Here is a 15,251-nt window from a genome sequence, read left to right on the forward strand (position 1 = left end):
AAACTGTGGGTACAGATAACCTATGAAAAATATTTTCCTACAAATGTACCTTGGGGGCGCCGTAATATTGTGTATGCGTATGTCATTCTTCTGTAATTTCATGACAACATGGGTCTCAAGTGCAACTTGTAATTAGTTTGAAATGCAACCGTCTAATCAAAGATCAGTAATCAAATACCTGTACCTTAATTTTACGACTTGGAAGGGTAGGATTTCTTCATCCTTGTGTTACGCGCACACGGGAAAGCGAAGAATGAGCGTTTGCTGCCTGAGCTCCATCAATGTTTAAGTAGTCATGTCTATCCAGACCATTACCGCCTCAGAGGTCCTCCCTTTTCTTTTCTCCTCGTCCTATATCATTGAGAAACCGGAAAATAGCAGATGTTTCCAACATGGGCCAACCTCAGGGGCTAGTAGAATTGCAAGCCGTCCAGGACCATGTTTATCTGAGGAATAGCGTGCTCGAGCATCGGAGTTGAAGCGACATTAGCCATGACTCACATGGCGCTGGAGGTGAAGGAGGTAATGACAAAAAACTTTTGGGGCTCAGCCGGTCGTAGATGTGACAACAATCCAGTGAACCGCTGATACGATGCGGTTCATTGATCCAGTATTGCAGGATTTTTATTCTTGTGTTTTTCTTGAATGGTATTTCTTTGGCACGCCGCACAGCCCAAACCGGTTGACCGATCAGCACCGCTCAAGTTTCGACACGTCCGGAATTTTTGCGCAACAGAGGGAATTTTTCAAACGGCTCCTAAAAATTTGCCGTTGCGCCGCAAACGGCAATTTTCCAATTTTAAAAAAAAAATTCAGAATGTATTTAGTCCCACGATTTTTGACCAAATCACATAATTTAGGTATCAAAAATTCCAGGCTGGTGAGGGGCATAAAAGTTGTACACAGAATTTGGAAAAAAATTATGGTTCCCCGGAAATTTGACAAAAACTTGCCCATTCATTTTTAAGGAGAAAAAAAAAGTACAGTGGGACAAATAAGTATTTAGTCAACCACCAATTGTGCAAGTTCCCCTACTTGATAAGATTAGAGAGGCCTGTAATTGTCAACATGGGTAAACCTTAACCATGATAGACAGAATGTGGGGAAGAATTTATATGCAAATCATGGTGCAAAATAAGTATTTGGTCACCTACAAACAAGCAAGAGTTCTGGCTGTCAAAGAGGTCTAACTTCTTCTAACGAGGTCTAACGAGGCTCCACTCATTACCTGTATTAACGGCACTTGTTTTAACTCATTATCGGTATAAAAGACACCTGTCCACAATCTCAGTCAGTCACACTCCAAACTCCACTATGGCAAAGCCCAAAGAGCTGTTGAAGGGCACCAGAGACAAGATTGTAGACTTGCACCAGGCTGGGAAGACTGAATCTGCAATAGTTAAAACGCTTGGTCTAAAGAAATCAACTGTGGGAGCAACTATTACAAAATGGAAGACATACAAGACCACTGATAATCTCCCTCGATCTGGAGCTCCATGCAAGATCTCACCCCGTGGCGTCAAAATGATAACATGAACGGTGAGCAAAAATCCCGGAACCACACGGGAGGACCGAGTGAATGACCTACTCAGAGCTGGGACCACAGTAACAAAGGCTACTATCAGTAACACAATGCGCCGCTAGGGACTCAAATCCTGCACTGCCAGACGTGTCCCCCTGCTGAGGAAAGTACAGGTCCAGGCCTGTCTGCGGTTTGCTAGAGAGCATTTGGATGATCCAGAAGAGGACTGGGAGAATGTGTTATGGTCAGATGAAACCAAAATAGAACTTTTTGGTAGAAACACAGGTTCTCGAGTCTGGAGGAGAAAGAATACTGAAAGCATCTGAAGAACACCATACCCACTGTGAAGCATGGGAGTGGAAACATCATGCTTTGGGGCTGTTTTTCTGCAAAGGGACCAGGACGACTGATCTATGTAAAGGAAAGAATGAATGGGGCTATCTATCGAGAGATTTTGAGTGAAAATCTCCTTCCATCAGCAAGGGCATTGAAGATGAGACGTGGCTGGGTCTTTCAGCATGACAATGATCCCAAACACACAGCCAGGGCAACAAAAGAGTGGCTTCGTAAGAAGCATTTCAAGGTCCTGGACTGGCCTAGCCGGTCTCCAGATCTCAACCCCATCGAAAATCTGTGGAGGGAGTTGAAAGTCCGTGTTGCCCATCGACAGCCCCAGAACATCACTGCTCTAGAGGAGATCTGCATGGAGGAATGGGCCAAAATATCAGCAACAGTGTGTGAAAAGGTTGTGAAGAGTTACAGAAAACGTTTGGCCATCGTTATTGCCAACAAAGGGTACATAACAAAATACTTCACTGTTTTGTGGCAAAAGGTGGATTTTTCAGATGAATCTTCCATTGAATTACACCACAATCGCCGCAAATATTGCAGGAGGCCTACTGGAGCCCGTATGGATGCGAGATTCACTCAGAAAACAGTGAAGGGTGGTGGTAGCAAAATCATGGTCTTGGGTTACATCCAGTATGGGGGTGTGCGAGAGATCTGCAGGGTGGAAGGCAACATAAATAATGTGAAATATCAACAAATCTTAGCTGCCTCTTACATTCCTAATCATATGAAGGGACAAATTCTGCAGCAGGATGGTGCTCCATCGCATACTTCAATCTCTACCTCAAAGTTCCTCAAGGCAAAGAAGATCAAGATCCTCCAGGACTGACCAGCCCAGTCACCAGACATGAACAGGATGAAAAAGGAAGCATGGAAGACGAAACCCAAGAATGTTGATGAACTCTGGGAGGCATGCAAGACTGCTTTCTCTGATGTTACCTGATGACTTGTATGAATCTTTGCTGAACCAAATGGATGCAGTCCTTCAAGCCCATGGAAGTTATACAAAATATTACATTTAGATCTCACAGCACCACTACTTAATTCGCTTATGTTATGTAACATGTTTTTGTATTTGAAGTACAGTTTTTTGTTCAATTTTCACACTACTTTCTGTAGGCGACAAAACTTTTGTCTTGCCAAAATTTGGCCTTTATGTCTTCATTAAATGCTAAATCTTTTTTCAGTGAAACAAATATATTTTTGTACGTTTAGCATCATTTGGGAGGGTCTTAGCTTTCATGTGAGCCATTTCTGAAACCAATGGAATAATTAAAAGTTATTAGCAATTGTTTGTACAAAATGGATAAGCGACAAGACTTTTGTCAGGGACTGCACAGTTACTTTGTTACATTCCACCACTGTTGATTGCTGAGAAAATCCTAGCAAGAAAGGAAGCACTGAGTCAGGTTTCCCTCTTGAAGCCCCCCATGCACGATACGCGCGGCTGTATCTCTTTCACGGGCGCCACTCGTAACAGGATCTCAGCAGACAAAGGAGCGGCCTCCGTCTCGGATAGACTTTCCTCTTCCTCTGTAGTCGTATGCGCATCAAAATTTCATGTTTACTCTTGTTTATTTTGAATGTCTGCGGAAAAGTCATGTCATGTGCTAACAGAGGTTAGAGTTCCATGGCCACTGCAGTCACCTTACTTTTTATCTTCTTCACCATCAGTTTCGGCTAGCTAAAAATGATAACACAGGATTTAGTGGAGCTTTTCTTCAAAAGAACAATTGGCTAACTTGCATAGCAAAAGTCCACTAGCCTAAATGCTATACAGTGCCTTGCAAAAGTATTCGGCCCCCTTGAACCTTGCAACCTTTCGCCACATTTCAGGCTTCAAACATAAAGATATCAAATTTGAATTTTTTCTCAAGAATCAACAACAAGTGGGACACAATCGTGAAGTGGAACAAAATTTATTGGATAATTTAAACTTTTTTAACAAATAAAAAACTGAAAAGTGGGGCGTGCAATATTATTCGGCCCCCTTGCGTTAATACTTTGTAGCGCCACCTTTTGCTCCAATTACAGCTGCAAGTCGCTTGGGGTATGTTTCTATCAGTTTTGCACATCGAGAGACTGACATTCTTTGCCCATTCTTCCTTGCAAAACAGCTCGAGCTCAGTGAGGTTGGATGGAGAGTGTTTGTGAACAGCAGTCTTCAGCTCTTTCCACAGATTCTCGATTGGATTCAGGTCTGGACTTTGACTTGGCCATTCTAACACCTGGATACGTTTATTTTTGAACCATTCCATTGTAGATTTGGCTTTATGTTTTGGATCATTGTCCTGTTGGAAGATAAATCTCCGTCCCAGTCTCAGGTCTTGTGCAGATACCAACAGGTTTTCTTCCAGAATGTTCCTGTATTTGGCTGCATCCATCTTCCCGTCAATTTTAACCATCTTCCCTGTCCCTGCTGAAGAAAAGCAGACCCAAACCATGATGCTGCCACCACCATGTTTGACAGTGGGGATGGTGTTTTCAGGGTGATGAGCTGTGTTGCTTTTACGCCAAACATATGGTTTTGCATTGTGGCCAAAAAGTTCAATTTTGGATTCATCTGACCAGAGCACCTTCTTCCACATAATTGGTGTGTCTCCCAGGTGGCTTGTGGCAAACTTTAAATGAGACTTTTTATGGATATCTTTGAGAAATGGCTTTCTTCTTGCCACTCTTCCATAAAGGCCAGATTTGTGCAGTGTACGACTGATTGTTGTCCTATGGACAGACTCTCCCACCTCAGCTGTAGATCTCTGCAGTTCATCCAGAGTGATCATGGGCCTCTTGGCTGCATCTCTGATCAGTTTTCTCCTTGTTTGAGAAGAAAGTTTGGAAGGACAGCCGGGTCTTGGTAGATCTGCAGTGGTCTGATGCTCCTTCCATTTCAATATGATGGCTTGCACAGTGCTCCTTGAGATGTTTAAAGCTTGGGAAATCTTTTTGTATCCAAATCCGGCTTTAAACTTCTCCACAACAGTATCTCAGACCTGCCTGGTGTGTTCCTTGGTTTTCATAATGCTCTCTGCACTTTAAACAGAACCCTGAGACTATCACAGAGCAGGTGCATTTATACGGAGACTTGATTACACACAGGTGGATTCTATTTATCATCATCGGTCATTTAGGACAACATTGGATCATTCAGAGATCCTCACTGAACTTCTGGAGTGAGTTTGCTGCACTGAAAGTAAAGGGGCTGAATAATATTGCACGCCCCACTTTTCAGTTTTTTATTTGTTTAAAAAGTTTAAATTATCCAATAAATGTTGTTCCACTTCACGATTGTTTCCCACTTGTTGTTGATTCTTAACAAAAAAATTAAATTTCATATCTTTATGTTTGAAGCCTGAAATGTGGCGAAAGGTTGCAAGATTCAAGGGGGCCAAATACTTTTGCAAGGCACTGTATAATGCTAATGTTGTGGTGAAGTGGGGCCCTTTTCACACTTTCGCGAGCCCTTCGTGATGATCGTCAGAGGCATTTAATGCTTATTGCAGCCCCGCACATCATCTTACCTTTCTGTTTCAGCCTACCCTCGCACAACCACGCCCACATTACGCCCTTAAACTGGGCCCTTCAGAGGCCCAGGCCTGGGTGCGGTCGCTGCTGAGTAAGACCAAAATCAGGGTTGCTATTAAGAGCACAGTTCTGGTCGCTGCATTTTTTTTGTACCATTAGTTTGAAATGTGTTATTCCCTTGTCTTGACTGAGTTGGGAATAGAGTAGATTAGATAACGTTGGCTGAATATAGATTCATCACAAATAGAGAGGATGTGAGCAAGGTCCGAGCAGCCTGTCTTGCCTGGAAGTCACAGACACAGGCGATAGTAGTGTCCTTGATTTTGATACAGGCAGACGCCCAGGGCGGCATTAGTGGAGGGGCGCTAAAATTAGTAAAAATTGGGAAAAAAAAGGGTATACTAGCTCACTGCACATGAACTCATTTACTGTCATTGACAATGATACATGTTTAGTCACGGAGAGCCTCACTTTTCGGTTTTGCTCCTTCTTCACTACAACAAAACGATGTAGAGTCCGCATCACTGCAGATGCCGCACCGGTCCGCCTGTCGATCTCCCGTATTTTTCCCTCACTCGTGAACAAGAGCCCGAGATACTCCTCAATTTGATTTATTTATTCATATTATGTTGAATTGTATTTCCTAATTTGGAAAAAATGTACTTTTAGCAGTTCGTAGCAGAGTGTTAAGTGGTTGGGACGAAGATCAGCACCTCCAAATCCGAGACCATGGTCCTCAGTCGGAAAAGGGTGGCGTGCCCTCTCCAGGTCGGGAATGAGATCCTGCCCCAAGTGGAGGAGTTCAAGTATCTTGGGGTCTTGTTCACGAGTGAGGGTAAGAGGGAGCAGGAGATCGACAGGCGGATCGGTATAGGGTCTGCAGTGATGCAGATTCTGCACAGGTCCGTAGTGGTGAAGAAGAAGCTGAGCTGAAAGGCAAAGCTCTTGATTTACTAGTTGATCTACGTTCCTACCCTCACCTATGGTCCCGAGCTGTGGGTCATGATCGAAAGGACAAGATCCCGGATATAAGCGGCTGTCCTGAGGGGGGTGCTCCGGGAGGACGGGGTACTGAGCCCCTTGGTAAGGGCTGACCAGTCTCTGTACGACTGGTGTCAGCGTTTGGTCCGCATTGCCGGCAGTAAGTAGAAATTGTTCACAGTGAGGGTTCGACTCCGCCAAGGCTGCCCTTTGTCGCCGATTATGTTAATAATTTTTATGGACAGAAATTCTAGGCGCAGCCAAAGTGTTGAGGGGGTCCGGTTTGGTGACCTCAGCGTTGTATCTCTGCTTTTTGCAGATGATGTGGTGCTGTTGGCTTAATCAAGCCTTGACCTCCAACTCTCACTGGAGCACTTCGCTGTCGAGTGTGACGCTGTTGGGATGAAGATTAGGACCTCCAAATCCGAGACCATGGTCCTCAGTCGTAAAAGGGTGGAGTTCCTTCTACGGGTCGGGGATGAAATCCTGCCCCAAGCGGAGGAGTTCGAGTATCCTGGGGTCTTGTTCATGAGTGAGGGTAGGAGGGAGAGGGAGATCGACAGGCGGATCGGTGCAGCATCTGCAGTAATGCAGACTCTGCACCAGTCCGTAGTGGTGAAGAAGGAGCTGAGCTGAAAGACGAAGCTCTCGATTTACCAGTCGATCTACGGTCCTACCCTCACTTATGTTCACGAGCTGTGGGTCTTGATCGAAAGGACAAGATCACAGATATAAGCAGCTGAAATGAGTTTCCTCCGTAGGGTGTTCGGGCTCTCCCTTAGAGATAGGGTGAGACTCTTGGTCATCCGGGAGGGCATGGCTATACTGTTCTCCCTGTATTTTTCAAACATTGAGAATAGTCTGGGACCCAGCTCCTCATTGGCTTCTCAAACCAGAGGGAAAGCATCCGTGCAACAGGATTTGTTTATTTGTGTGACGTGTTCTTAACGTGCAACGTCACTCTTGCACGTCAGAAGTCGTCTCCATGACAACAACACAGGTGGCTCCGGCATCTGGTTCGGATGCCTCCTGGTAGCCTCCGTGGAGAGGTGTTCCGGGCAGGTCCACTGGCCGGAGGCCCCAGGGACAAGCCAGGACACGCCGAAGAGACACGCTTGCGTAGGAACACCTTGGGATCCCGCCAGAATACTGTAGCTGATACTTTTAGTACTATTGAATTTAAAGGATAGTGTTTACTGACCAGGTTTCTGTGTTTTTTTTTTCTTGGCTCAAGAACCATTTCAGCACCAAAACCATTTTTAAAATGATTGAGTAGTAATCAGTATGGGATAAAAACCCAAATGATGCAAACCCTACTGTCAGCCCAGCTGGTCCAAATATATTGGTCTATGGCAGCCAATGGGTTAAAGTGGATATCAAGGATGAAAAGGAAATACTTCAGGATGTTTATGTTCATTAGGACATAAGAGCTGATAACATTAGAGTGTCATTGTGAATTGTCTCAGAGCCTGGAGGACCGCTGCAACCGCATCCTGAGGAATATGGAGTCATCCCTTACAGCCCGGGATCGTGTTGGCATCCAGGATTTGGTTCTGTTGGACGCCTATACCAGTGAGACTGCTTTACTGGACAACCTGAGGAAGCGCTTCCATGAGAACCTCATTTACGTGAGTGTTTCACTCTTGGTACAAGAGATATGCATGCTGTGACCTAATGGGGACTTACCTCCTCACTTATCGGCCATCCTAGGATAGTAAAATTCGATGCATACAGCTGTCAGGATGCTTGGACGAGGTGGACCCAATCGCAGGGAAAACAACAAGGGAGATAAGGATGGGTGTCGGGGAACTAAAAAAAAAATGCTTTAATAATAGTTAACCAAAACACAAAGCTCAAACAAAAGACCAGAAGATCAAAATAAAGGTATGAAAACTTGAACACGAGGGCTATGATGCAGGAATGGACAATGACGCAATAAGAACAGACAGCACAAGGGAATCTCAAAGTGCGTACGACAGGATCAAAAAAGTCTTAAATAGCATGATTATATCGATTAGAATCATATTTTGACACGATTTGACTATATACAACAATTTGGCAAAGCGCAGATGATGAGAAATTAGTCTTTTAATCCGCCGTTTAGCCACGCCTACCATTATAGGGTTCTAGCGTCCCCAAAAGGAGGATGACGTCGGCAGTGTCATGGTTTCATTTGATTTAGAATTCAACCCGTTGAGGGGGAATTATTCAGAACGAGGAAAATGCGACGAAGAGAGCCGCAAAATATCATTGTTTCAGTCTTACTCCAATATTTTTACTAGGGCTGTCAAAAGATCGCGTTAACGGGTGGTAATTATTTTTTAAAAATGAATCACGTTAAAATATTTGACGCAATTAACGCACATGCCCCGCTCAAACAGATTAAAATGACAGCACAGTGACATGTCCACTTGTTACTTGTGTTTTTGTCTCCCTCTGCTGGTGCTTTGGTGCGACAGAATTTATGGGTTTAAGCACAATGAGCATTGTGTAGTTATTGACGTCAACAATGGCGAGCTACTTGTTTATTTTTTGAGTGAAAATTTTACAAATTTTATTAAAAACGAAAACATTAAGAGGGGTTTTAATATAAAATTTCTATAACTTGTACAAACATTTATCCTTTAAGAACTACAAGTCTTTCTATCCATGGACGCTTTAACAGAATGTTAATGTTAAAGGGATCCTCTATTTTTAAGACAAGTAATTCTTAATGTTTTTGTTTTAATAAAGTTGGTAAGATTATTTTAAGTGATGCCATTGCCATTCTTGTTACGTCGCAGTGCGTGATGTCACTGGTCCCGTTGCCGAAATTCCAGCGTGTCACTCGTTAGCTTTCCCAACATGTCGTCAGTTCTAAACTTCCTATTTGAACCAGATCTGAAAAGTGAAGAGCAGGATAGCACTGTCGGTCGTTCACAAGACAAGATTCAGGGAAAAATGCGTGCAGCAAATACCTGATAAGACAAGAGTTGGGCAAAACTAGTGATGCGAGAGTAATCAGTGTATGCTGTTTGGAACTCTGGTTGGGAGCGAGAGTGTATGCTGTCCGGTTTTATTAGCAGATATTCATGGTAAGCATATTGTGTTTTCAAACTTATCCCAATATAATTATGTAGATTGTTAGCATCCAGAGCTGTCGTGTGCTTTACATTCAGTACAGGCCAAAGAGCACACCTTGTGTAATCCATGTCTTGTACATTGTAACGCTAGGTAGCTAGGATACGTGTATAAAAGTACCAAAAAGGGGAGAGGCTTCCACTATGCACATTTATTCACAAAAAATAATATTTCCACCTTGACCACTCTTCACTTGGGACCTCAGCAGTAAGCAAACACGCGTTCCCTGACGAACTCCAACATTGTTGTGAGGTCCCCCTCAGAGTCACTGTCGTCACTGTAGCGTGCCATAGTGCTTTTATTATTTAGTATGATTTGGGGAAAACTCCCACGAAGAATAGTCAACATAAAAGATAGCAATAGTAATCCAAATCCGCGTTTTTTACGCACTCAAAGGTCCAGGAATTAGACCGATCCCATGGCAATGTCGCAGCTGTTGATTCCACAAAATAGACTGATCCGAAAAGCTGCTGTGGGACCGACGCATCAAAAAAATGGACAGATCCGAAACCAATATTGCAGACGTGGTGGGACTGTCGGATCCAGAAAATAGACGGATCCCTTACTTGACCGAGGATCCGAGAAAAATGTTCGGGCGCCAGTTGTAACGCGTGGTGGGTAGGATACATGCATACAGGGACCAAAAAGGGGGAGAAGCTTCCACTTATGCACATTTATTCACTAACAATAATAATTCCACCTTGACCACTCACTTCACTCCGCTTGTTTCCATTTGACTGGAAATTGCATCCAAAAGCAGCACATCGTGGCATTTTACTTTGCGAGTTTAGGCAGCAATAAGCAATTGTTGAACACCCTACACATTTGGAAAGATACCAATGACGTCATCACTGCGAGCCCGCAAACCATGGCGCCAACTAACGGTCAAAATATGGACGAAATATTATAAAATATTGCCATTGATTTAACATTTTATGTGTTTCTAACAACATATTTTAGTACAAGAGAACTGTGGTTTATTAGAGCCTACATGCATTTAAGTTAGAGGATCACTTTAATGCCATCTTGTTGATTTATTGTTATAATAAACAAATACAGTACTTATGTACAGTATGTTGAATGTATATATCCGTCTTGTTTTATCTTTCTATTCCAACAATAATTTACAGAAAAATATGGCATATTTTAGAGATGGTTTGAATTGTGATTAATTACGATTAATTAATTCTTAAGCTGTGATTAACTCGATTAAATATTTGAAACGTCTGACAGCCCTAATTTTTACAGAATATTCTTTTTATTGAAGTATTTTTCCCCAATTGCTAAATAAATGGTATGGTCCTGACAAATAACAGTCTTGTGCTGCGTTTTGGGGTCATCAACATGTTGTGCCCCCCCGCCTCAAAAGTCAAACTCCGCCTATGGTGATGGCTTGTACTCAGGTGCGCCTTATAGTCTGAAAATTACGGTACATTTTTCTCCAAAGTTACTCAAGTAAATGTAACTGGGAAAATGTAACCCACCACTGTTGACTCTGCAGCTAAATTAGGCACCCGTTTTTGCTGAAAGTGCAAATTCCTGAAGGGTCACCACTGTCCTCGACCAAGCAAACTTATTGCTTTTATTAGGGACAACATTGCTCATACAGAGAACAATGTGACCTGTACGTGAATAGCGCACACATCCGAGATAACTCCAAAAGGTGATGACCGTGACCCCTTGTTTCCGCAGACTTATATTGGCACTCTGCTGGTCTCGCTCAACCCGTATAAGGAGTTGGACATGTACAGTAAGAAGCAAATGGACAACTACATGGGCGTCAACTTCTTTGAGCTTCCGCCTCACATGTAAGATGAAAGTCTTTTTTTAAAGAGTGTTGGTTCATATCTGCATTTTCTTCGTAGATATGCTTTAGCAGACAATGTCTTCCGCGCCATGATGTCGGAGTACAACAACCACTTCATTCTGATCTCTGGAGAGAGCGGCGCCGGCAAGACGGAGGCCTCCAAGAAAATTCTTCATTACTACGCCGTCAGCTGCCCCAGTACCAAAATCCTAAACGACGTCAGAGACAGGCTACTGGTGTCTAACCCCGTTCTTGAAGTCAGCGACTCGGATTACAATTGTCATTATCATAGACTTCATAACCTATTGACATGGCACGGGAAAACGGGGCCGATTCGTAGGAGGCCTATTTTCAAAAACTTCAAAAAGCTGCTACCGACCTAAAACCAAAACCGGCACCTACCTTAGCCATATATGAGTCTGCATGAGCAGCGACATCAAAAAATTCAAAGTCGTTCCCTTATAAAATCCCGATTTATTATTTTCAATATAAGAACAACACAACTTAAAATGGCTATAAAAGTCTCAGATTATACACTAGATGCACAAAAATCACCAAATGCCGAGATAATCACCTATATTTTCAGGATCAACAGCAATATTTAACATATAAGTGTTTGACCAAAATAGCAACTTAATTTTTTTTTATTTACTGCAAGTTATCAACAGCTAACATATCACTCAATTTCACATCAGAAACTTAATACTTGAGGAAAACATGCAGAATTAATCATAAATAATAGGTAAATAGATAATTAATAAATTCTATATACAATCACAACCTATTATAGAACAGAATATTCCTTTATTATCATTATACACTATAGACTGTTAGCGAATGAGGCTAGCGGCCACCTGGCATAAACAGAGCTTTACTGGCAAAAATTCTTGTGAATAAATGCTTAAATCCCCGAATTCTTCAAAGATATGGACGTAAAACAGTCTCGATTCGTGGTTAAAAGCAAAGAAACCGTACAGTTAGCATTTATTTTACGTATATTGACTAATTACCATGCTACTATGTTAGCGAATGAGCCTAGCGGCGACCTGGCATAAACAGAGCTTTACTGGGAAAAATTATTGTGAATAAATGCTTAAATCCCCGAATTCTTCAACGATATGGACGTAAAACAGTCTCGATTCTTGGTTAAAAGCAAAGAAACCTTACAGTTAGTGTTTATTTTACGTATATTAACTAAGTACCATGCTACTATGTTAGCGAATGAGGCTAGCGGCCGCCTGGCGTAAACAAAGCTTTTCGAGCAAAATTTCTTGTGAATAAATGCTTGAATCCCTGAATTCTTCATAGATATGGACGTAAAAGAGTCTCGATTCGTGGTTAAAAGCAAAGAAACCGTACAGTTAGCGTTGATTTGACGTATATTGACTAATTACCATGCTACTATGTTAGCGAATGAGGCTAGCGGCCGCCTGGCATAAAAGAAGCTTTTCTGGCGAAAATTCTTGTGAATAAATGATTAAATTCCCGAATTCTTCATAGATATGGACGTAAAACAGTCTTGATTCTTGGTTAAAAGCAAAGAAACCGTACAGTTAGCGTTTATTTTATATATATTGACTAATTACCATGCTACTATATTAGCGAATGAGGCTAGCAGCCGCCTGGCGTAAAAGAAGCTTTTCTGGCAAATATTCTTGTGAATAAATGATTAAATCCCCGAATTCTTCATAGATATGGATGTAAAACAGTCTCGATTCTTGGTTAAAAGCAAAGAAACCGTACAGTTAGCGTTTATTTTGCATATATTGACTAATTACCATGCTACTATGTTAGCGAACGAGGCTAACGGCCCCCTGGCATAAAAGAAGCTTTTCTGGCGAAAATTCTTGTGAATAAATGATTAAATCCCAGAATTCCTCATAGATATGGACGTAAAAGAGTCGCGATTCTTAGTTAAAAGCAAAGAAACCGTGCAGGTAGCGTTTATTTTACGTAAATATTGCCAACTATGAGGCTAGTCAGTTAGGAAAATTAGCTGCCTCCATGTGTAAACAAAGAAGAAAATTCCTTCGAATAAATGCTTCAATCACACATGCATGGTATGAAAAATATAATATTTACCTTGAATCCTCAAACCAATAACTCCTGAGACGATCCTTCCTGTTTTTATATAGTACATTCGTAGTTAAATCCAATCGTAAGTAAATCCAAGCTTAAATCCGACATGAGCATGTGCCGTCTTCGGATTTTACTAGATGAAGCTCGGCCCCCTCTGATAAGCCGTTACGCAAAAAATGACGAAGTGACACGTCAATAGTAATGAAGTCTATGGTCATTATGGAGTTTGGAACTTTTGGTTTAAATTGGTTCTGCTTGATGTCCCGCAGGCTTTCGGAAATGCCAAAACCCTGAAGAACGACAATTCCAGTCGCTTTGGGAAGTACATGGACATCCAGTTTGAGCACCAGGTCCAGTCACACAATAAGCCACTTTCACTGCCCGCCCCCCCCCCCCCCAAAAAAAAAACGTGGGTTTTTCGCCAAAGAACGTAACATTTCAACACGCTATTTGTATAAAAAAATTACTCCGGTGAGATTCCGATGTCACACCCCCGTACCGGTGCCCTGTATTCGACTTCGACTCCAGCAGACACCGATGGCTGGATGGAGCCCTGGTGGCCATTATTCTTGCTTCATACTTTTATGCCATTGGCGTAGTCACCTGCCACTCAAACATGCCGGAAGTAGCGTTGAAGTTGAATCTTTGCGTCAAAATGATTCCATCGAAAAAAAGTGCCGTAAAAACTTTTTCCACTTAAAAAAAAAAAGTGCGTTCAAAACCTTTTCCACTTAAAAAAAAAAAAAAAAAAAGAGTTTAAAACTTAAAGCTTTTCAAAAAAAGTGACAATTCAAAAAAAAAAAAAAATATTTCAAATAAAAAAAAAACAAAAATTAAAAAAAATTTTTGCAAATGATTTTTTTCTTTGATTAAAAATAGTTTTTTGATTAAAGCAACTTTTTATTGCGATTGAATGATTTAGACACAAATGTCCTACCCATAATATGGCTCAAACACAAAAAGGATTGCTTCAATCAAAGAAAACAGTTTGAATGAAAAATAAAGTGTTCAAATGCGAATTTCTGCGTCTCAAATATTTTTTCACATTCAAACCTTTTTTTTACGATTGAATTTTTTAAATTTTTGATTGAAGTGATTTTTCTATTGAAAAAATATATTTTTTTGTTTGAAGCAACTTACTTTTTGATTGAATAATAAAGACACAAATGTCCTAGCCAAAATGTGGTCCAAACGCAAAATTACATGACTTCAATCAAAAACGTTGTTTCAATCAAAGAAAAATAGTTTTCAAATATATATATTTTTTGAGTTTCAAATTTATTTTTGCATTCAAACACTTTTTTTTTTTGATTGAAGTGACTTTTTCTTCGATTGAAAAAATATATATTTTGATTGAAGCAACTTTTATTTGGATTGAATAATAAAGACACAAATCTACCTCCATACTCGTGTTGACTGTGCCACGGCACGTTCTGAAGCTGTGAATCCAGTGACGTTTGCCTTCCAGGGTGGGGCGGTGGGCGGCCACATCCTCAGCTACCTGCTCGAGAAATCACGGGTGGTCCATCAGAATCACGGCGAACGGAACTTCCACATTTTCTACCAGCTGGTGGAAGGCGGGGAGGAAGATCTGCTACGCTGGCTCGGCCTGGAGAGGAACTGCCAACATTATAAGTACCTGTTTCAGGTCAGGAACAACAGTAAAACTATCACTGGACGGATTTTTGCGATTCCCGCTGTTTAACTGTTCCTCTCTCTCGTAGGGCGACTGTGCCAAAGTAAGCTCCATCAACGACAAAAACGACTGGAAGACTGTGTGCAAAGCTCTCTCTGTCATTGATTTCAGCAAAAGTGAAACCGAGGTAGGAATTTCTGCTGATCAGCCACATTCAAGGAATGTAGCATTGATGC

General features: G+C 41.8%; 1 protein-coding gene across 2 annotated transcripts in view; it reads left to right on the forward strand.

Annotated features, from left to right (window-relative positions):
• The first annotated feature begins 394 nt into the window (after nucleotides 1-394).
• The window catches only part of myo1hb (myosin IHb), a 48,859-nt gene continuing 34,002 nt past the window's right edge, over nucleotides 395-15,251 (forward strand). Inside the window, exons 1-7 of one of the 2 annotated variants that reach the window (XM_057818449.1) lie at nucleotides 395-522; nucleotides 7,840-8,001; nucleotides 11,186-11,301; nucleotides 11,359-11,557; nucleotides 13,649-13,729; nucleotides 14,848-15,027; nucleotides 15,104-15,202. In XM_057818449.1, coding sequence (XP_057674432.1) covers nucleotides 493-522; nucleotides 7,840-8,001; nucleotides 11,186-11,301; nucleotides 11,359-11,557; nucleotides 13,649-13,729; nucleotides 14,848-15,027; nucleotides 15,104-15,202 — 867 coding nt within the window. In that variant the 5' untranslated portion in view covers nucleotides 395-492. Of the gene's footprint in view, nucleotides 523-7,839; nucleotides 8,002-11,185; nucleotides 11,302-11,358; nucleotides 11,558-13,648; nucleotides 13,730-14,847; nucleotides 15,028-15,103; nucleotides 15,203-15,251 lie in introns of those variants that run through there. The other variant, XM_057818450.1, reaches the window with a different exon arrangement.

Source organism: Corythoichthys intestinalis, chromosome 17 (assembly GCF_030265065.1).
Source record: "Corythoichthys intestinalis isolate RoL2023-P3 chromosome 17, ASM3026506v1, whole genome shotgun sequence".
Taxonomy (NCBI): Eukaryota; Metazoa; Chordata; class Actinopteri; order Syngnathiformes; family Syngnathidae; genus Corythoichthys; species Corythoichthys intestinalis.